This window comes from Meleagris gallopavo, chromosome 1 (assembly GCF_905368555.1).
Source record: "Meleagris gallopavo chromosome 1, MGAL_WU_HG_1.1, whole genome shotgun sequence".
NCBI classification, from domain to species: domain Eukaryota; kingdom Metazoa; phylum Chordata; class Aves; order Galliformes; family Phasianidae; genus Meleagris; species Meleagris gallopavo.
The window spans coordinates 60,868,721-60,891,378 of NC_139404.1; the positions used below are offsets into that span (position 1 = coordinate 60,868,721).

At 42.2% G+C, this 22,658-nt stretch overlaps 1 protein-coding gene across 40 annotated transcripts in view; it reads left to right on the forward strand.

Moving 5' to 3' along the window:
- The window catches only part of CACNA1C (calcium voltage-gated channel subunit alpha1 C), a 473,299-nt gene that overhangs the window by 406,521 nt on the left and 44,120 nt on the right, over positions 1-22,658 (forward strand). For 27 of the 40 annotated variants that reach the window (XM_085230299.1, XM_085230104.1, XM_085230083.1 and 24 more), the window contains one exon: positions 12,016-12,099. The exons of 1 other annotated variant lie outside the window; for it this stretch is intronic. In XM_085230299.1, coding sequence (XP_085086425.1) covers positions 12,016-12,099 — 84 coding nt within the window. Of the gene's footprint in view, positions 1-11,301; positions 11,386-12,015; positions 12,100-22,658 lie in introns of all 40 variants that reach the window. 12 more of the 40 variants (XM_085230100.1, XM_085230092.1, XM_085230136.1 and 9 more) reach the window with 2 other exon arrangements.

A 22,658-nucleotide genomic window follows, 5' to 3' on the forward strand; every position in this document is an offset into this window, starting at 1 on the left:
TTTCTTCATTCTAGTACTTCAGAAATACCTCTGTAACTTAGAATGCTACTCTGGCATCATTCATCACAGTATTTTATTTCTCCAGCTTATACAGAGATGACAAAGATGTTCTGCATCAGTACAAAAAAGTTAGTAAACCTGGTTACAGTAGAGTGGTCTTTTGCCCACAGCTGCAGGTCCATCTAACAAACAGAGGAATCATATTTGGTTAAAAATCCCATGGGCTAGGATGAAGAATAGTGGTATAAATTTGTAGTGTAGGTTGTGTAAATGTGTAGGTAGAATAAAGCCCTGATTTCTGTCAGGATGTCCACAGCCTCAGAGCCAGTGCCCTGCAGAGCCCATGGTGCAGGCAGCTGCCTCCTTTTCAAGGACCTGGGCTACACAATCGAAAGACTATTTGTAGATTTCCTCCTTTGCCGCCTTTGGCAGCTTCTTAACATAAATAATTGGTTTCTAATAGTTTCATCTCCTCAGCTGCAGTGCCATCCTTTCTAATTTGGGTGGGGGCAGCATTTGAGTGGAGACATGGAGTGTTTGCTGACTGATGCATCTACCAGGTGCAATAGGAAGTGCAATCTGCAACCATCACTTTGCATTTGATGGGAACAAGTGTGTAAAAAGGCAAAAGAAGGGAAGAGAAAGTGGATATGTTTCAGGAGCTGTAGCTGGGGAAAAAAATATACTTGGTTCAACAGAAAGAGTTATCTCAGATGATTATGCTGGGTAAGAAGTAGCATGGAGAAAACTAGAAATAGCCAGGTAATAGCATGTGAATTAAAGAATGTGAGAGAACAATATGAATAGGAAGAATTATGTTTGGGAAGAAAACAAGAGGGAAACCGAACCTTGATGTGAGGAAAAGTTGTACATAGATTATGGAGAATGGAAAGGACAGAATATTCCTTAAGGAGGAAAGAAAAACACAAACCCAAGATCCAGAGAAAGGAAAGTATTAAATAATTGGACAAAATGGATGCAAGGAAAAGAACAGAAAGAGGACTGAAAGGAAAAATAAGCATAAGAAGTTGTTTCTAAAAAATGAAGAAGGGAATTAAAATGCATGGCTTTTAAGCTAATGAACATTTTTTCGTGCTTCAACATTTTATTGAAGTTCCCTGGCAGACATCCCAGGCCTCCATGTTCAAACACATCAGTATATCTCAGCCACAAGAGCCTTCCTGTGCACTGTTTTATCAAAACAGCTTGCAGTAAAATTTGGGTGCAATGCATTCCCCCACTTCTCTGAAATAATCTCATCTCTGTTGCAAAAGGTTAACATCAGCACATTTCCCTAGAAATGCTTTCCTTTTTCACCCTATCTCCTATTTCTGGGTGAAGAATGAAGAAACTGAATATTCCACTGTATCTTTTGTATCGCCAGTAGCTAGCTGAAATTGCTGTCAACTGCTTCAACAAGCCCTGCAGCCATATGAGTAGAAATCCCTCACATTTCTCAAGTGCATGGCCAGACACTGCACTGAGTGTATGCATTCAGTCTGAGGCTCTCATAAAACTGCTGATTCAGGCCCAAGGGTTTTGGATATACACTAGAAAAGGGAAAAATCTCAATCCCTTGTTACTCCTCTGCTTTCTCTTCACTCTGATTACTTGTCTGCCAGGATTTTCATGCATTTTGCATAGCATATGTGTCATGTGAAGCCTTTCATGTCTCCAGGTCTGGGAGGAAGATAATCTTTTCTAAGTCTTTTCTGCAAAAGCAAGTACTGAAAGTATTCTATGTTAAAACAACATGGTTAGATGACCTTGATGTAAAGTCAAGAAATATTTGTAATAATAATTTTATAATATAAAATAGAATATAAACATAAATAATAAAACTGTAATAAAGTAAAATACAATAATTTTAGACTAGATATTACGAAGAAATTCTTTACTGTGAGGGTAGTGAGACACTGGCACAGGTTGCCCAGTAAGGTTTTGGATGTCCCCTTCCTGGGAGCATTCAAGGCCAGGCTGGATGGGGCTTTGAGCAACCTGGTCTAGAGGGAGGTGTCCCTGCCTATAGCAGGGAGGTTGGAACTAGGTCATCTTAAAGGTCCCTTCCAACCCAAACCATTCTATGATGCCATGATTCTACAATTATTGTGTACTTAGAAGGTAAGGTCATCCCTACCTTATATTCATTTAGTGGGTAAGAACAGAGGGTCATCAGGTAGACCTGCTTCTCAATTCTGCTTGCTTGAATTGAGAGAATTTCCATCTGTCCATTTATCTAAGAGAAAGAAGGGAAAAGGAGAGGCTATGAAAGTAACCAAGTCTTTTGCAGCAGTCCATGCCACTCTCAGCCATATAAGGCTGGCTTTCAGACTTAGCTGCAGAATTTGGAAGAGCATCCCACTAGTCCAGAGCCAAAACATGGCTGTTGTTATTCCAGGTCTTAGAGTGAAGATATTCAGGAGTCTGCTGCAGACGTATGACATAGAAGTGACATTAAAGAGAAAGAGGAACTGCATCCTGTTTTACTGTACTGACCTAGTAAGCTGAACAGTAAACCTGATGTAGTGTAGAGCTTTAAAAAGCAAATCCTCCAGTTTAGTAAGGAAAACGAAGACCTGGAGGAGAACACTTGAGGTTTAGGTCATTTTAGTAACAGTTTCAAAAAGTGTCAGCAAGAAAAAAAACTACCTTCTCCATCATGTGAAAGTACAGCAAATCCTCTTTGATACTTCTACATTTCACTGAGTTCCTCACGGGTTCCTGAGTTTGTGTGAGAGAGGAAGTCTGGTCATTCCCAACACTTCAAAGTAAAGCAAAGTAGTGCCAGAATAAGGTTTTCCTATTGTGAATATGCTGATGGTTGTCCAGAGAGGTTGTGGATGCCCCATCTCTGGAGGCATTCAAGGCCAGGCTGGATGTGGCTCTGGGCAGCCTGGTCTGCTGGTTGGCGACTATGCACACAGCAGGGAGGTTGAAACTTGATGATCATTGTGGTCCTTCTCAACCCAGGCCATTCTATGATTCTATGATTCTGTGGCACAGGCGTGACTCCACCTGAACAATTCTTACAGTGTGAAAGCTTTTGGTAGGTGAATGTAACAGAAGGAACCATGCAGATGGTGGAAGGTTGCAGTAAAGCCTAGCTCATACCTCTTGTTCAGGTCTTTCATATCTCTGGGTCAGAAAGGATCAAAGTTTTCCTACTGAACTCTAGTTGACATCCTGCATGAAGTATAGTAGTCTCTTTCCAATTTCTTCCTGGAAAATCTGTCATAGAAGGGCACTAGCAGTATCGATCCCAGCCAGCTTCTTAATTGCTGTCCTCAAAGAAGAGACCAAGAATGAAATACTTGAACAGAACAAACTTTATGGAAAAGCCTGGTGTCATGGTAGAAGCAATCGGTGAGGGATAAAAACACTATTTGATCTGTGCTTCCCAAGTTACATTCATTGTTTAACTGCAGGATGTTCTTCTTGGAGGAAGAAGCCACCAGTTCCTTGCACACAAATAGCTCCTCTAAATATTACTGCATAGAATGCATGACATTTCTAACACACATCAGCCAAAGTGACATGAATCCTGCAGCCTTCTGGAGGATCAATGGAGAATCCAGAAAAAAACTGTCAAAGAAACTGCAGAAGGTGTTCAATGAGAAAGGACCATTTCCTTCACAGCAAACCTACCCCGAGAATTTGCCTATTACTGCAACATTGTGACAGATTTATTTTCAGTCTGGCACTTGAGGGTTTTAATGCCATTATAAATGATCAAAAATAATGATATGACTGCACAGAGCAACAGTGTGGGAAGTACTGAATTAGCTATTATGCTTAATTATTTAATGCAGAAAATTATTCACACAGTGTTAAAAGCCCAGTGGGATGGTGCTCTTGGGGTCTCATTCACAACAGCAGAGACAACGTCAGCAGCAGCATGTGAAGGAAACAACTGAAGGGAAAAGTGACTTGTTCTCACTCTCCCAAGAAAAATCCGAACCCCCTATCACTTTATGTGAGGATATTTTAAAGGGCTAAAAGTTCTCACAGATGTGAATCTTCTTTTTGTGTAAGAATGATGCCAGCTAACAGGCTGTGATACGGCCTCTGGTAAGAACTGTTCGTTGTGTTAGGAAATGACACCTCCACTGCCAGATGGTCACTGCAATTAAAGCTAGGAGCTGATTTCTCTACTCTGTCCACCCGGCTTTTCTATGATTTAGAGACTTTAGTTCTCTATACTCCTTCTTCCCCAAGGAAGTAAATTAGAGTAAACATCCACTTTTGAAATGTTGAGTTTGATGGATTGACAATATGGAAGAAAACATTATCTTACTAAATGCTCCAATACATATAAAATCAAGCCTATTCCAAAAATGGAGGCAACTTAAACAAAAAAATAAACTATTAAAAAACCTACCAGCCATACCTAACAGCCTGTTTCTGGAAGACTGTGTTTTTCTTCCAGTGAGTATCCAACTCACCATGCGGCAACCATGTCAGAGCCTTTTCCCATAGTGCGTACAGAGACAAGAGAAACTGTTCCAAATCCAGCCCTGTATTCAGAATTCCCTCATTACCTGCCCCATCTCATCTTCTCACACAGAAAGTGTTTCTTCACTGGAAGACATCGGTTATGTTCTTTTGAATCATTTTGAATCATTCTCCCCCAAGCTGAAATGTCAGTCCTACTTTAGAAGACAGATTTAGATAGCAAGGCCCATCCTTTTGTTCTTTTCTTAACACTGTTTCAAGCTGATGATCTGGTTTATTGCCTTCACAAGCTATTTGTTCATTCTCTCTAAGACCTATTTTTTCCAGACCTTGCAAAGTCTTTGAGTATTTACAGCTTTCTCCTAATGGGATTTGACAGCAAAATTCTTACAGAATCCGTTTTGTTATAAATGATCTATTCAGATATAGCTAGCCATCACATTCACTTTTCAGTCTTTCCAGTAAGACCAGTGTTGAGCTTATTTCTCTTTGCTGTGAACAAGTCTGATTTCTGACTGCAGGGCAGTGATTGTTGAATGATTGCAGTGAAAAAAATGATTGCTCCTGAAAGAAATGACCCAACTCCTCAGAAGGTATTACTGTGCCACAACATACCTGTAGGAAAGTCAAGTGTGGTTTTGTTGGGTTTGGGTGTTTGGGGTTTTTTGTGGCCAGCAACACTGATAAGAGAGCTTTATCTGCCTCCATTTTCACGCATTTATGCCATGGAGGCTTTTGACATTATTGTTCTGAGGCATTTCTCACCCTCCCTTCAAAGGCAGCTAAGAGCAATCCAGACCAAGAATGACATCAGAGTCAGCTACTTGAATCATCCAGTTTCAGCAAGTTTTGCTGTTAGCATTTCCTTAGACCTTCCCTGACTGTTGTCTTGAAATATAATTTTTCTCAACAATAAGAGATGCTTCTACACTGTGATGATTCCATCCCAGCCTTTGGAGGGCTTGTGATCATGACCACAACAGTGCACTTCAAACCTCCCGTGTTGTTGAGTGCTTACATACTACTGGCCATACTACTACAGGAAAATAAATATACAAAGATGTGAGATAACTGTGCCTCCACATTGATGGGTATGAGAGGCTCATGGGACCATATTGAAAATGTAATTCTGGTGGAATCATCTGAGTTGTAATGTTTAGAAGTGGGAATTCCCAGTTCATAGAACAAATATGGTAAAGACTGCCCCAGGTCTGTCTTCAAAACATGTTGATTATCTGTGGGTTACGTGTGGAGAGCACAAAAAAGGCTTTTTAGGGCCCTCAGACCCCAAGGGTCTGTCTGCTTTCACTGACATCTTCATGCAGGAATTTTGAGAGCATGAAACAGTGAGAGAGGATAAAGGAAAATATCAACGTTATTCAGCATCTGTCTTTTTTTATAAATTGGCCTTGTTTTCTTATGGAACGAGTAGAAAGAGATAGGAGACCTCTTCAGATCTGAGCACACCTTTGGAAAAGACTGGTAGCTGAAAATCTCCTCTCCTTGCTCCCTGCCTGCAAGAAGATTTGGTGGAGTACAGGGGGGACTTGTGCAACTCCCTGCAGCAGTGACTCATTACAGTGACTGATAGGTGAACTGCAGGGAGCCTGTGTCTCAGAATTAATCCACCAATGGATGAGAGCTGATAGATAGTATGTAAACACACACTGTTATCCCACAGCCTATCAGAAGTTTCAAGCAGCTGCATCATTTGCTTTATTCCTTCTCTGTTAGGTTCTCCTAGGTTCTCTGATTGCTGTTATGGCTAAACTGTATCCCAGCATAACAGAATCTTCATTATTGCCATTTGGCACCATCAATTATTGTAGCTTTGTAAGATTTCCCAGGATATATCTGAATCCCCCCAGTGTGCTGTGAGAAGGTATGCCAAGAGTCACAGTGCTGTGTAAATGTCATTTGACTTGATTCTGTTTTCCAATGAAACTGTCCCTCGTGAAAGTTCTGCTCAGGAAATCCTCTTTTAATGGAGTCTGTTAACTGACTCTCAGAATTCCAAACAGCCTGCTGCATTTTTGGGAAAGAATTCATGTACTAAGCAAGCATCAACCAGACTGTGTGTTCATCTCATTTTGCAAGTTACCAGCAAAGTCTGCTCTGGTGCTCTTTACAACCAGCAGAGTATTTCTGATAAGAAATCACACTGAGTATCAGGAAATAATCCCCTTTCTCTCGTTCCTGCATATTCTTTCCAATTGATTAAGATTATTGTTTCCGTTTGTCATTTAAGTATGTTGGTTCATTTCAGATCAACAGTAGCTAGGTTTTCAGTTTGCTTTCCTTTTAGACCCTGTAATTATCCATTTTCTCTCTGTCGATACTTCATTTCTGTATTCATACATGCATGTATACACACATGCACACATATCCCTCCTTGTTTTTCTGTGACACTGTAGGAGCTTCTGCTGGAGAGCACTTGACCTACATCAGCTCCCACCCAGTGGACACTTGACCTACATCAGCTCCCACCCAGTGGACACCCTTGGCCCTTGCTTTGGCCCTTCATCCTCTTTTTTTTTTAATTTTGCCAACCACCTCATAAGATATGGAAGTGAAAACCCGGGACTAAGCAGATAGATGAAAAACTACATGTCAGTAAATACAGAAGTGGCCCTGCAGCTCCCATGGGGCCAGATGCTCATAACCCAGCTGGTACTACAACTCAAGCAGTGCCCTTCCACTGAGGATCTCTGTGCTTCAGCACAGATGTGTAGCTCCCCATCCTACCTTATGTTCTTACCTGGGGCCATGGGTGATTCTGAGCTCAGACCTTCAGAAAAGGTTCTAGTGGGCAGTGTTCCCTGCTGTTGGCAAGGCATCTTAAATACTGCATTTAGGATTTCATATTCACAAAGAAATGGTCTCCAGAGATTTCAATGCCTCCATTAGTACCAAAACAAACTCCAACTTTGTTCATAGCTAATCTCGGTGACTAGGAAACCTAAAACTGATTGACATATCCATTCTGAAATGCTACAATGTCTGCTCCCCTCACACAAATGAGATTCCATTCCAGTCAGCTACTGCATATTTATGCTCAGCCTTTCATTAACATAATGATCATGTGATGATTCACTATTCCTTGCTACTTTGGAGAAAATAAAAAATGGGGAAAAAAATGTGCTGTAATGGTGGGGTTATTTCACGCTTCCTGAATATTCACTCCAATCCTCCTGGTCTCTTTCTGTCCTCCTTTCTCCCCAAAAGCTTCACAGATCTTCAGAGAACTCCCACAGGAGAGGGTGACTACCCTTCCCCTGTGTGCCCCTTGGCCTGCCAAAAAGTGACATGTATATGCAGCTAAATCAGGGTGAAACATCTCCCTTTAAGGGTAAAATGTGGTATTGCACTCTAAATTCCTGTCCTGCAAAAACAAACAATACCATCAATTTGTTTCCAGTCAGACCTCCACTCCCTTGGGAAAAGCATACAGAACTTTCTGGTGGGAAAAACAGCTTGGAAATACAGCCTCTTTACTAGAGTGAAAGTTGTCCCTTCATTCAGCTTGTCCTTCATTATCCACCCTGGTACACTCCAGCAAGGGCTGTGGCTCCAAGAGGTCCTTTAAGGTCACAAGAGGCAAGTCCCTGGGAATGATGTTATTCACTCTCAGTGTGCACTCTGACAAGATTAGAAGGTCTGACCTAGGGCTGAGCAACCACATGGCCATTCATAGGTGAATGTCTCTAAGGAGACAAAGCTTTCTGAGGAAGGATCCCATTATCCTGCATACAAATTAAGCACCTATGTTCTCTGTTTTCTCTGAGGTCTTTCACTGTGAATAATATCTTTCTCTTTTTCACCTTTCTGTTTGAAACAGAGGGAGCAGGTGAGGAGGAAAAGAAGGTTTCAAAATTCACGTGTTTCTTTAATTTAACTCCGGCATATTGGATGTGGGGTTGAGTAAAACCACATGCCTACCCATAGGTCCTCTTTTTAACAGACTAAGAGGAAGAGAAGAGCTCTCTGAGTCCATCTGACAGCTCCACAGCAACATGCTGTGGTACTGGTTCTGTGACCCCAGCTTTCAGGCAAGGAGCTGGCTGGTGGGATTCAGCAGAGCATCCCAGGGGAAGAGCTCACAGTGCAAATCTGGAGCAACTCCACAGAATTAGCTGAATGACTCCTGATATACGCTGTGGTCACACAAGTGTCCAAAGCAGCTACTTGTGATAGCAATGAAAAAGGCACCTTTTCTTTCCAGGCCTGAATCTCTCCTGAGATGTGCCAGCAATATCAATACAGTGTCATTCCTTCCAGTGAAGTTGCACTCCTGCAACTGGGAGTGATGCTGAATTCACTGGCTTCAGTGGTCATCTGAGGACAGGATTCTCTGCTGCTTGTCCCCTGGGTTTTGTACCACCAGCAAATGCTGTTCGAACAGCAGCTGTGTTGATTGAGTTTTGTGTCCAGAGTTGCTCAGTAAAAAGAAATAATAATTTGGTTACCCCCAAAATACTCTTTACAGTATAATGCCGGTTATGGTAAAAATAGTAAAAATAACCACAACAAATTAAAAAATAGGGGGCCATCATTCTCATGGGTAAGATATGAACAATGCGTTTTGGATCTTCACCCTTGCAGCTGCCCAAAAATGAACTGTTTTTTGGAGTTGTTTGGGTTCCTGCAAAAGTCCATAACAGTTCCCAATCTATTCAATTTGCAAAGGAAATGGAAGGATAGCCATGCCATTCAGTGTATTGATTTGGATATAAGTAGTGCCACTGTCATCATCAGGAACGTGCACACGAATGGGGCAGGAGGATTGGGTCTGTTTTCTCCTCCATTCTCTTTGATCTTCCAAGTGTCTTCTCTGCCAAGGTTGCATCAGGCTGCAAAGGCACTTTCTGCAACTCTGTATGATCTGTGTCTGTCCTTTATTTATTCAAAATGCATTTGCCTCTACATTTTAATCTGCTGTTCTCTCCCTCCCCTTTCTCTTGGTGAAGTCTAATTGCAGTTTTATTCCAGGTCCATCTGGTTGCTAACGATGCTGGACATCACTGCTGAATTCATTCTAATATTTGTTGTGTATTTTCTAGGCTGGATGCTGAATAATAATATTCTCTGAATTTGCTTTTGCTCCTGTTTCCTTCTTCCCTGTTGTAGCTTATTGTGTAGCCATGAGCAGCTATGGTGCAATTACTCCTCCCAGTGTAGATCCGCTGAGAGTTGCCTGTTTCAGATTGCAGAAAGAAGGGTGTTTTTTCTGGTTCTGAGAAGATTTCAAAGTCTTCTCTTATCAGCACTCTTCACTGGTGCGAACCAATTGAGAGTGGCTTCTCTGCTGTTTTTATTTTTATTTTTTTCCCATTATTCCAGCCCAACAAAACACAGGTTATAACTGTGAGTCTCAAAGCATCCTGGTAGGCAGCATTTCAGAGTTTAGAAAGACACTTTTTGCCAATGACTGCTCTATATGATGGTTGAATCCACAGTAATTTAAGACTCCTAAGTCTGGCTAATGCAGTGCCACTACTGGGATATTTTTTTTTCTTTTCTCCTTTTTGCTCTCTACAACGCCGCCTGGGAACACAGCCTGACACTCTACCCATGACCTGACTCTCTGGCTAAGAATAGCAGTGGCAGTGCAACTTGGGTTCAGTCTCGCTGGAGACATGCTGCAGCTGGGAAACAGGGAGGTCAGACAGCCCACGCTCACAAAACCAAACACGTAAAAGGAGCACAGAGGATTTTGGAGGCTTACCTCCATTTAGGACTCCAGAACAAGGGTGTTCAGGTGCTCAGTGGACCAAGATACGAGTTTTTTGTTCAGGACATTGAACTGGGCAGGAAGTTGACATATGGAAGCTGGGCTGAATAGGATTTTTTCCAAAGGGTCCTGTATCCCTATGACCCAGGCAATGAAAAATCATGCAGGATGGGGGAAGGCAAGCAGTGCTGATTAGAATCTCCTGAGCCCTGCTTAAGACAGTGTCAGAGGTGGCTCTCAAAGAAATCCTACACAGCAAAGCAAAGGTATGAGCTTAGCACATGGTAGCCAATCTGTCACAGCTCATCCTATATAGCCAGTGTCACAGTGGTGCTGTGTCTTCAGCTGACTCTGAGCACATGCTAGAACTGACTTTGCTCCCATCCTCACCCCTTCCTAGCAGCATGCACAGGCTGCATTCACACTTTCATTTTGTAGGGCAGATGTGCTTTCAGGGTAATGTAAATACAGTCCTGCTCTGTAGTTTTAAGACAGGAGCTAAAGCACTAATAACAGCAACTGTTAGGCTAATGGCAGTCATAATACTTATTGTGGCTGGGTAAAGATAAAGAAAAGGACCTGTTTAAATAGCACATCTCCAACTGGACTGGGCCCTCTGCCCTGCCATACCACAGCACATTGCTGCTTTCCACGCCAGCACAGAGCCATACGGACAGGTGAATCTACATTCACCCTGGCAGAAGAAGAGCCTTTTTTGAAAGAATATGACAATATTCCTGTCCTCTTTCCCAGCCAAATCTAAACCAGATGGGGAAGGGACATATATGGCTAGGATTCAGAGATGTTTGGAGGACCTGGTGCTCAGCTCTTGCTCCCAAGAGCAGCCATATTCCACATGATCTGTGTGGCTTCCCTCTCACCCCCTGTCTCAGTCATAGGTGAGGGATATCTGGCCTGACATCGTATTTGCTGGAGAAGGGCTGTTCACACAGGTCAGGGATGCCAGCAGTAGGCTACAGCCTTAAAAGCCTCAGGTAGAGTTAAGAGGAAAACCCCTTGAGGTGTCAGAGCAGTAATTCTAATGGTAATTTTGAACTGTTTTTGTCTGTCTAACATTCCTTTTTAATCCCCATCCTGCCTGCCCCTTCCTTATGTAGGGTTACTTTAGTGATCCTTGGAATGTTTTTGACTTCCTCATCGTAATTGGCAGCATTATAGACGTCATTCTCAGTGAAACTAATGTGAGTATTACTCTACCCTCCCCAGGATACCACCACCTCCTCCTCCTCTGCTGTTCCTTCTCTCTTTCTCTCTTTCTCTTTTTTTTTTTTCTGATTTTCTTTTCCCTCTAGTCATGCTTTTATTGAACTTGCCGTCGTCCTTCTCCTTCTCCCAGGGAAAAAAAAAGGAGGGGGGAACACCTCCTTCTTTTTCACTTGTCATAGCTCGCCCCAAGGCTGTGACTGGTGAAAGCGCACAGAGTTTGGGGTGTGTGTGCTTTTTTTTCCCTCCAAAAGGTAGACATGCTTGAGTGTAAGTTTCTGACTAACCAGGCTTTTGTTGATACCCTACAACATGTGAAACGTTGCAGAGGTTTGAGCAATCAATACTGTAGAGTGGTAAGAGACTATTTAATATGCCCACGTAACCTCTTTCTTTTCTTATTTTTTTCCTCTTCTCTCCCTCTTTCATGCTTTGTTTTGTTTTGTTTTGTTTTTATTTTATTTTACCTTTTCCTTTTTTTCCCTCTTTTCTCCCTCTCCCTTTGTCTTTCTCCCTCTCTCTCTCTTTCTCTCTCTCCCTCTCTCTTTCTTTCATTCTTTCTTCCTTTCTCTCTCTTTCTCTTTCCTTGGCTTCTCTGCCACATGCAGCACTATTTCTGTGATGCATGGAATACATTTGACGCCTTGATTGTTGTGGGTAGCATTGTTGATATAGCAATCACCGAGGTGAACGTAAGTAGCTGGCGTCTGTCCATGATCGTGCCTGCTCTAACATTCATTTGTCTTTCCCGGGTTCTTTATTTTTCCTTCCCCTCCCCTCTTTCTTTTGAGTTTGTTTTCAGAGTTTTTTCTTTATTTTTTGTTTTGTTTTTATTCTTTTGTTTTCTGGAACGACTTAAAGGACTGTTGCATCATTTTCTTCCCTTCATAATCCGCCTGGCATGAATTAAACTGTATAGCAGGAAAAGTGATGGGAAATGTGGAGTGTAAGTGAAAAAGCTATTTGTGCCATGGGAAGCTGCTAGAAAAATCGCAGGCCAGCACTTTGGTCTACCTAGTGTTATGCTTTCCTTCCCATGGCGGCTCGGTACCCTCCACCCCACAGAGATCTAAAGGTCAGTTCTTTCGAGGTGGAACTACGGGAACCAAACCAAGAATCCTCCTGGTGCCTCCTCACCCAGGCTTCCTCCAAAGGAAATAAAGACCAAACCATCTCCATTTAGAGGAACGGGCTCTTGACACTTGGATTGTAATTTGAAAGGAAAAATAAATAAAGAAAAGGTAGATAAATTAAAAGCAGAACATAAAGCCCTAAGAAATACAACGCACCGTGTTTCAGCTCAGTTCAGTTTGCTCCATATCACAAACTCCACCAGAACAACTGATACTGATTGGCCCCACAGGTGCCCTTCTCAGCAGACAGGTGAAGGATTGAGAAAGCCATGGAGACTGAAATGAACAGCTGGTGTTCAAGGGAATAAATCACATCACGCAAGCTTTTTCCTCTCTCTTTGGAGTTGGATGGATATAGAATTACTGAGTAAATGGACAAAGGACAGGCAGGAAGCACACAGATTCCTGAAATAAAGACTAGAAAGGAAACACTGACTACAGACTAAAATTTTACTATAAAATCCAGCTTAGCAAAGCCAGGAATGTAGCAAGAACAAAAGAAAATTGCTGTAAGGATGTTAATGAAGAGCAAACCGATCGTGAGTCTTCAGGGTGATGTGGCTGTTAAATAAATATTCCAGCTTGGAATTGTTAAGTACTGTGTAGGCAATCCATTGCAAGCAGAAAAGTGACGGCAGTTTTCACTCAGTGCTGTCTTTAGGAGAAAATGTAAACAGCAATTTGAAAAAAAATCACAATCCAGACAAATTGTTGTTGTATTTTTATTCTACTTTAATTTCTGCCTTTTTTTTTTAATTCTGAAACAAAGAAATTTATCCAAATGCTGACACTTCGATTCAGAGTGGGTGAATGAAATATTTGATTTGACACTAATCTATTTTCCTTGTCTTCTGAGAAGTTGGTTCATGCATCTTATATATGTCCTGCTTTCTATTCTAATTTCACCCAGAATTCTGGAAGCAATTTTGAGTACCCTTTTTCTAGAGAGAGATTAGGATTGGATTGAATTTATAGAGGGAAATGATAATGATCAGCAGGTTGGAGTTGATAATTTTAAAGAGTGACATGAAAGTCTTTTTGCATCGCATTTGTCACAAGAAAACTAAACAGAGAACCTGATAGTATACTTCAGATTGTGAAAATACTCAGTTCTCATCCACAGAGGCAGAACTGTACATGGTAAGGAAATAATCACAGAAATTATGAAGAGATTAATTCTGCTAAATATCAGTGAGATTTTCCTGACTGTTATATTTGAGTCTGTAGAAAAGCCTTCCAAGTGGAAGAGAGATATAACCTTTTGTTTTGCCAATACAAATTACATAAATTATAAATTATTTGCCAATAAATAGGGGCCTATCCTGGTGTATCACAGAAACCCCGTGATGGCAGGAAAATCTAATGGATCCTTTTAATGAAATTCAGTTATTTCTTACAAATGAAAGAACTTTTTACATTATGGTATAAAACATTTTGATATACATTCCATTATAGTTCAGTGATCTAAGAGGAAGACATAGTCACCCACATTTCCTCCTACAGTTAGTGGTCAGAAGAACACCTCTCCCCAGGCCAACTGTTCCTCCCGTAAGTATTTCTGACAGGGGAAATGAATGGCTCTGTGGAGGTGCCCACCCAGTGATGGAGTGTCTGTGTTTGTCAGGTTTGTCTAGACAGCCAGGTCTCAGGCACCAAAGGTAAGCAGGATAAATTGCATTCACGCTTGGCATGCTGTCGAGAAGGTCATGCTGCTGCTAATTGGGCTACATCCAGATCTTCAGTCTCCAGGGCTGTCCATACTGATGTGTTTAATTACCACAGACAAGGCTTTCCCACTCTTCCATTCCTTGTCTAAATGCAAGCTCGTACCTTGCTACAGAAGTCTGTGAAGAAGGAGGATATACCTTTGTTCAAACACCCACTGCCTGTCTTAGTTGAGGAGGTAGCAGGAGAGGCCCTGACACTTTTAATATGGGTTACAAACAGCATTTCATGATGGTCCCTGTGTTTCCTCTAAAGAATCCTTTCCTTCTATACAGTTTTTACAGATTTCTGCACACGTCTTTTTGTTACCCGGCATGTTTAAATCTTCTCTTTTTATCTAGGCAAATCCTTTGCTACTAGTTTCTGACGTTTGTCACTAAAAACTTGCACAATCTTTTGATGCACTGATAAATGAGCAGCAGCTATGGATGGAGTTTGTTCTGAAATGTTTTGAAATCCCTTTGCACTTATAACCCTTATTGAATAAGAGAATGTATTGTATGTTGGTTTGTCCTGTCAGATTCCCTTCCTGCTAGCAGCACTTGATATGTTACACCTGTGGCAGATGGGCTTTGGAAGTAGCAGCCCATCTTGGATGGACAGTTGTCATCTTCCCAAGCAGAGTGAGGCAGTTTATCAGATACACTTCTCCTCTTCTCCTCTGGAGCTTGTTGCTTTCTTGCTGTTTGTGGGTTTGAGCAAACCCTGCCTTGTGTTTCTGTACACTGTCTTGTCTTGTTCCAGCTAGACCTGGAGTCTGAAAAAGAAAAAAAAAATGTCAACAAACTCCACTAATTGGAGAAGTTAGTCTGGTCAGGTGCAGGTAAGATGTTTTTGCCCAAGGTATTAGAAGCTGACGGACAACTATGGTAGAATCTTTGGAGTTGCTGGACAGTTGGAGCTGAGGGACAGTTTTCACTGCAGTCAGTCAGGGAAGGCAGACAGACCTGGCACAGGTTGGTCTGACATGAGGCCATAGGCGTGTAAGCCTCAGTCTCTGTGAAGTTCTCCTGAAGTCTGCAGACAGAGAAGGCATGCCTGGCAGAGGCTGAGCTGTGACAGCTGTAGTTGTGGTGAGAGCCCTGTCTAGCAGCAGCGCCGCGTGCGTGTAGATATGTGCTTGCTTAGGTTGAGCAGTTCTCCTTGCTCTGTTTATTCCTTTTGACGATTATTTTTGTTTCTTGAAAAGGAATTCCCCAGACCAAAACCTTCATTAAGCTATATGTGAGTGTGCATGTGTGGGTCTTTGTGTACTCCATTGGTTGTAGTATATGTTCCTGAATGTGTTTGGATACATGTACTTGGGTTACAAATCCATAGGAGAGTGCACAGACATGAATTCGTGTGTGTGGGAAAGAGAGTGCGTATGCTAGTAATATGTATTTGTGCTGTGGGTGACTGCTGATGGAGAAATGTGAGTTGTTTATATATAACAGAGTATATGAATTTGTTTTCTGAGCCATTGTGGCTGCCCTAATGTGCAAGTTTAATTTGCTCATAGGTGGGTGTTTCTGGCTGAAAGGCTATAGCTGTATGCAGGCATGTTCATCTGCATGCCTGTGGGTGAGTGTAGACTTGCATGTCAAACTCAGCATATGTTTGTTGGCATGGCTGTGTATTCACACACAGTGAGAAGGCATGTGCTCATCAGACAGGCCCCCAGTTTGACTTCAGCATTCCCAAGTCCTTCAGGATGCCCCCACTTAAGACACCTCCATCATAAGAAAATATGTCAAGTGGTAAGTCAAACTGCATCACATTAGGCCCCCTTGCTTACTGTAACTTGGGAACACCTCCCAGGTCCCCTCAGCCAGTCCCACACACATAGAGATGCATTTCACACCACTGATCATGTGGAAAGCATATCTGGTGGATATCAAAACTCCTTATGTAACTAAAGAGTGCTGGAGGAGGTTCAAATCTGAATCATAGAATCATAAAATGGCTTGGGCTGAAAGAGACCTCAAGGATCATCAAGCTCCAACCCCACAGGCAGGGCCACCAGCCTCCATATCTAATACTAGACCAGGCTGCCCAGGGCCCCATCCAACCTGGCCTTGAACACCTCCAGCGATGGGTTATCCACAGCCTATCTGGGCAGCCTGCTCCAGCACCTCACCACTCTCTTGGTAAAGAACTTCCCCCGATATCCAACCTAAATCTTCCATTAAAAAAAAAAAATAAAAAAAAAAATCCAGTCCAACAATGGCACATCTGCCATGCTTCAACTCTATCTAAGTGCTAAGACCAGGCATGAGCTTCAGGGAGCAAAATGAAAGATGATTTAGTATATGGGGCACTAGTACCTAGGAGGTAGGGCCTGCAAGTCATATTCCTTGGGCCCTGCCTTGGTCCTTCTACCTCAGCCTCTCTATCAGCAAACTTGAATTTGTCTTTATTCCCTAAGTTATGAAAGCATTATCTCTAGTGTTTTCAAAACACTTTGGAAGAAAACATGGTGATAAAAAACGATTACTATCTACTGTAACAACAATAGGAATGAAAATGTTACAGAAGTTGAATAAAAGCTAGCAAATTTGGAATGTATCATTCCAGAAGTAGCTCCAGGCAGAGGCTTGCATTTCTTTCCACATCAGCAAACACAGCCCAGAGTTCAGTGCCGTGCAGCTGACTGACAGCCTGCTGTCACCTCCTCCAGATGCAGAAGGTTTCTCATTACAATTTGTTGTGGCGTATCAGAGGGGGAAATCAAGTTTGATTTGTGCTCTGTGCTGCAGTGCCCGAAGAGATGGGAGAAAAACAGCCAGGCCATGAAAAATCTACTGATGCGATGTCTTTCTCTCAGCTGTAGAGAGAAGACAATACCTTTCTAGTCCATAGGGCCCTTTCTCTTTCATCCTTTCCCCTACCAGTATCAGACCAAAGACTGGCTGTGGCTGAGTGCTTGCCACCTAAGTGATGCTGATGGCTGAGCTGAATGGGCACCTGTGGCCGGTTGGTCCATCCAGCTGCAGAATGTGCTCACAGCTGCACAGGTGTAAGTTACAGAAGCATGTCAGGAGAGAGCATGTTTCTAGAGTGCAAGTATAGCTATCAGTGTCATGGGGATGTCGTGTGTTTGAATCTGTCTGTCTGTCTGTCTGTCTTGAAAGGATGATGGGGAAGGAAGGCCATGCAGGTACATCTGTGTGTGTCAACCACGTCTGGGAGTGCATGAGGATGACTGAGTCAAGGTATCTGGACTGTACAAATCCCACCTATGATGCTCAGTGACAGTGAAAGCACCTTTATCTCTGAGTGTGCCTGTGGATGCTGAGGGATATACAGAGGAGGAGGTACACAAGGCAGGTATACAGTGTGATCCAGCAGATGTGACGAGGGTGTGCACAGATACAAGAAGGAAAGTACCAGGGATAAGGAATTGCTGACTTGTGGCTTGTGTGACATAATGGAAGCAGTACAAGTTTTCGTAAGAGCAAGCATTTGGCAGGTCTGAGAGTTGATGGAAACGTTTTTCGTTTTGGTCTGATTTGTTGTTGTTTTTTTAAATGGGATTGATGACAGAAGGAGAAAACAGGAAGGTACAGTGTGGTGTGTGATCTTATCCATGGTGGCATCTGGAAGACATAGAATTGTAGAATGTCTTGGGTCGGAAAGGACCTTAAAGGTCATCTAGTTCCAAACCTAGTGCTGTACCTATGGGTTTCAGGAAATGACGACCATATGAAGAAGGTTAGAGAAACCCCAAACTCATCTTGCTGCATTCCTTCCTCTGGAAAATGCTGGATATGTCTGTTGTGTCCAGATCTGCTAGGTATGGTTAGCTATTTGTCTACAAAGTTCAGGAGGGCTAAGTGCATTACATGAGGCATCTCTGAAGAGGCTTCCAAATACTGATAGGAAGTCATCTGAAGGTTGCAGCGGTGTTGAGTTCTGAGGACAGGTGCAGTAAGGGAGATACCAAGGTGTTCAGATCACAAGGGTGCTTGGAGATCTGTGCACAGATTTCCCCTCTAGTCTTTTATTTCTGAGTAAAGCAGCTCAGGCTTAAACCAGACGCATGGAGGCTTTCCTTACAGTCATCCTGCTTTTGGTGTCAAGAGGCTTCATTTGATTTGTCATGGGCTCCCGCTCCCATTCTTTGGAATATCTGACAGCCTATACTCAAGTCTCCCTCTCACCTCCTCCTGCACTCTTCCCTTTTAACCCGCCCCTTCCTTTCTTCCTTTTCTCCCTCGCTTTCCTCTCCCTCGTCTCCAGCCACAGTAAACCTCACGAGTTCATTTTCACCCTCAATCAATGTGTCTGAAGGCAGAGAACCAGTGGCTCTAATCCTGCAGCCCTTACCCAGGCAGAACTGCCCTGGGGCATTCCGTCTTTGCAAGGGCTGGAGCAGGCAGCCCCACTGACACAACCCTGTACACACACACACCCCGCAATGGGAGCAAGGATCGGTGGAAGGACGACATACATCTAGCCTGCACCTCAGTTGGGACTGGCACTCATCTCTGTCGCTGCGTCTGTCTGTCTGTCTCTCTGTCTCTGCCTGTCTGGTTCTCTTTGCTTCCACGCCCTTTGCTGCTCAGATTTTGGCCATCAGCTGCCACCAGTCGCACAAACCTTTGTGGTTCCTAGAACTTGCAAGTTCGTCTGCCCAACCCTCCAGGAAAAGGCAGAAAAGACCTCCTTCTCCCTCCCCTCCCATCTCTCTTTCTCAAATACCACCCGGGTAGCAGAGGCCTCCAAATGATGTAGCAAAGGGCTGGAGAAGCACAGCAGCTTCTTTTGACATCCGTGTTGTCATACCCCTACTGCTGCCATCCTAGAAGTTGTATGTAGTCCTGAGCTATCCCTGTGTGCGTGTATATGTACGTATATGTGACTTGTTTTCTTTTTGGAAAAACCACTGATAAAATTGTTGGGGGGTGGGGGGTATCGAGTTTGCCTTTTTTAATGCCTGGTAGTGTTTTTATCGCTAGAATAACCCAGGAAACACCACAGATTCCCTATGCAAGAAGCCACGTTGAAGCATGGTTGTGAGCTGTAGCAGTGGTATACGGAGCTTTATTTTGCCTTTGGTGATCTTCAGCAAAGCTGCCCTCAGCTCTCCCCCAAATTAGGCTCAGATCGATTCAAATTTGACCACCTTCCACATTTAACCAACAATTCTAGCACATATTGGTGAGAAGGAAGTACGGTAAGACTATCTGAGCACAACCATGTTTGAACAGGGGTGTTTTGGTTTTGTTCGTGTATTTTTTTGTCATGCAGATGGGGCCTCTTCTTTATTTTTTTTCTCTTTTGGCTTAAGAAATGTTGGTATTCTGAATGCATTTCCAGAGTCTGTAGTAAGATTTGCCCATTCAAATAAGTGCTTTTGGTAATGGGACAGATTTTCTGTTTAAAAAAAAAATACATATATATATATATGAAATATGGGCAAATAGGAAAAAATGTGTTGGTTTTTTTTTTGCAGAAAAGGGAGTAGTGAATGCTAATGACTTCTTCCTCATTTACCTACTTGAGCTGTTGCTGGTGATTAACAATCTTAGCAATGCACTGTAGGAACAAATATGTTGTTTCCCCATTGACACTCTAGATTTGAGGAAACACCTCAGTATTGCTGTTTCCACAACACTTCTGGTTGGTTTAAACATTACTGCAGGTGCACAGAATCATCCAAATGTATTTTAATGGAGGGGAGATTTCAGAGCAGCATAAAAACGAGATTTTAGAGCAACATAAAAACAATATTTGTGTTACCACGTAAATTTAACCACACACATGCTGATTAATTAAAATATGAGAAACAGAAGATAAAAAACCCAGGAGAACAGATCCCCGTAAGCTAAATATAAAAGCAGTCAAAAGGAAGTTAGATAGCACTATAGATGTAAGCCTTATGAGCTGTACAATCCTGCCCGGAGTCCTCCTGGGTGAAAATGTTCAGAGCTCACTTCAAAACTCAGAGACTGCACTGGGAAGTGGGATGTTGCTTTTAATTCCTGCTGGCTTTGACCTACCCAACACCTTTGTGCATTTTAAGTCTTTTAGGGAAAGTGTCACCATTTCATATTTGACTACAATTTATTTTTTCAACAGCTAATAGTGAGAACACAGAGTACTACAGGCCTTGTCCTGAACTGGTTCAGTGGTGACATAAGTGTGTGGCACACGTGTTTAAGTACAAAGGGTTCTTTAAAAAGCCACATCCAGATTTTCTGACCAACTGTTTTCTTCTCCTTTTTCTGTATATCACTTTAAAAAAAAAAAGCTACAGTATTCTTGTATCAGCAGTTGCAATACAAATACACTTACATTTTCTTTTTAATGCCAATACATTTTTCTTCAAAGGTAGTTAAAATGTTCAAGAGAAAAAATAATAAATAACATTAGAACTGCCCCAAGTTGGTTATATTTTCCATTGGTTTTCCAGCCAGGATAAGTCAAGTTTCTTGTAACTTTCCCTAAGCTCCAATAGAGTATCTTTCTATGAATCCATAGAAAAGCTCTGACTCCTTAAATCATCTCTTAGCAAATTAACATTACTTAGTGATAGCTTCCCAAGCACCAAAAACTAGATTTTCAGGAAAGTGCTCAGCTGAGTTCAGATCCAGCTAGCTCTGTCATCTAAGGCTGTTCTTTGAAGCCAGGAAAGATGCTTTCTGGCATTTAATTCTCCTTTTTATAAGACCAATTTTGCCTGGAACACTTAAGGAATTTTCCAGCACTGCTATTCTGAATATGCAGATTGAAGTAATAAAGGGTGCGCAGCTCCCTGTATTTCATTCATTCAGGTACATTATAAAAGCTTCTGGTGTTCTTCCAAATTACCGGAGATTTTAGCATCAGTTCTCCAAGACCTTACTGTATGCACCATCTCTTACTATTATGTGTAGACAGAGATCTGCTAACTGGTTCCAGATTGCACTGCCAGTTGAAATGAAAGCAGCAAAGGTGATAGAGAAGGGAAAAAAATAAAAAGACAACTATTTTACATGTCTTCCTCTTTAAATTTCTCTTCCTCCCTATCTTCTTACCTCTAGCTTCTTCCCCCAAATTTTACTAAAACCTTGAGTAGTAAGGATCATGCTTTCCATTCTCAGGAGCACTGGGATTAATTTTCAGCAGGGCAGCAACCTCCACCTACTCTGTCAGTGATTTTTCCTGTCTTTCCTCAGCGAAGATTCCATCAGCTCAGGAGAAAGGCTGAAGCCTTTGTGGTGTTTTTGTGCCAGGCACTCAGCAGCAGTTCAGCATGGTAAAGTGTACCGTTCTGCACACCCAAGTGTACAGATCAACAGCAGTTTTTGAGATTCCCATTATATTAAGCCCTCAATGTGTTTTTTGCTGAGAGGCAGGAGAATGTGACCTCCCAGACAGATTTTTAATCAAAGGTAAACACAACTTATTTTACTCTTTCTAATGTAGACAATAGAGTGTCTACGCAGATCTGACACCACTCTCTTCACGGGCACTGTCTGGCACAAGATGCCAAGAAAATGACTTCTGCTTGATGTATCTTCCTAGACATCTGCTCAGTGGGACCCATTCCCAGCTGCATCCAGATGACCTAGCTGTAGACACTAGATTGCTTCTTATGGTCAGCTGATTGATAGCCAAGACTGTGGGTCTGGTTCTAATTGCTAGTACAACTGGTCATGTTGCAGAACAATGGGACATCCCAGCTGGTCCCATCCTAGTCTTCTGTCTTAAAATCCACTTTTAAAATAGGAGATGCCTGGCTGCGGACTAGGAAAAAATCTGCTTTCCCCAATGGCACATCAAGCAACTTCTTTTCCTAAGCAAAGATGCCTCAGAGTAAAGAAACACTTGTTAATAGAAAGACAATAAAATAAATTGATATTTGGAGCTGGGGATTTTGTCTCATCTGTTTGCTCAGTCTTGAGCACAGTAAATAATACCCAGTGGGAATCATCTTTTATCCAAACTATCCCTACCATTTTTTTAATTTTTTTTTAACTGACAAATTCATCAAATCAATAATCATCTATTCTAGGAAAGAGGTGCAGAGCAAAAAAATACTGCTCAGTAGTTTTGCAACAGGTAGCTACAGTCTCCATATGACCACGTCTAACATGCTTCGATAATGCTGGTGACTGGAATTGGAATCCCAGAATGATTCCCCTATTAACAGACAGAGATTGAGTGTGCTTCAGAAAGCACTTCTTTTCTAGGAAACTTCATGTTGTGCATCAACATTAAATAACTTTCTAATTGAAAAAGCAATGAATTCACAGTGTATGAATGAAATCCTAACTGCTACAAAACTTAAATGAAAATGGTCCATTGCAAACTCTCTCTTTTGGGCTGCTGATGTCTCTGGTTAGCCTCTCTTGAGCAAGGATCCATTACTTAAAAGTAACAGGGTCTTCTCTTTCATCTCTACCCTCTGTCATTTGCAAAGCAAA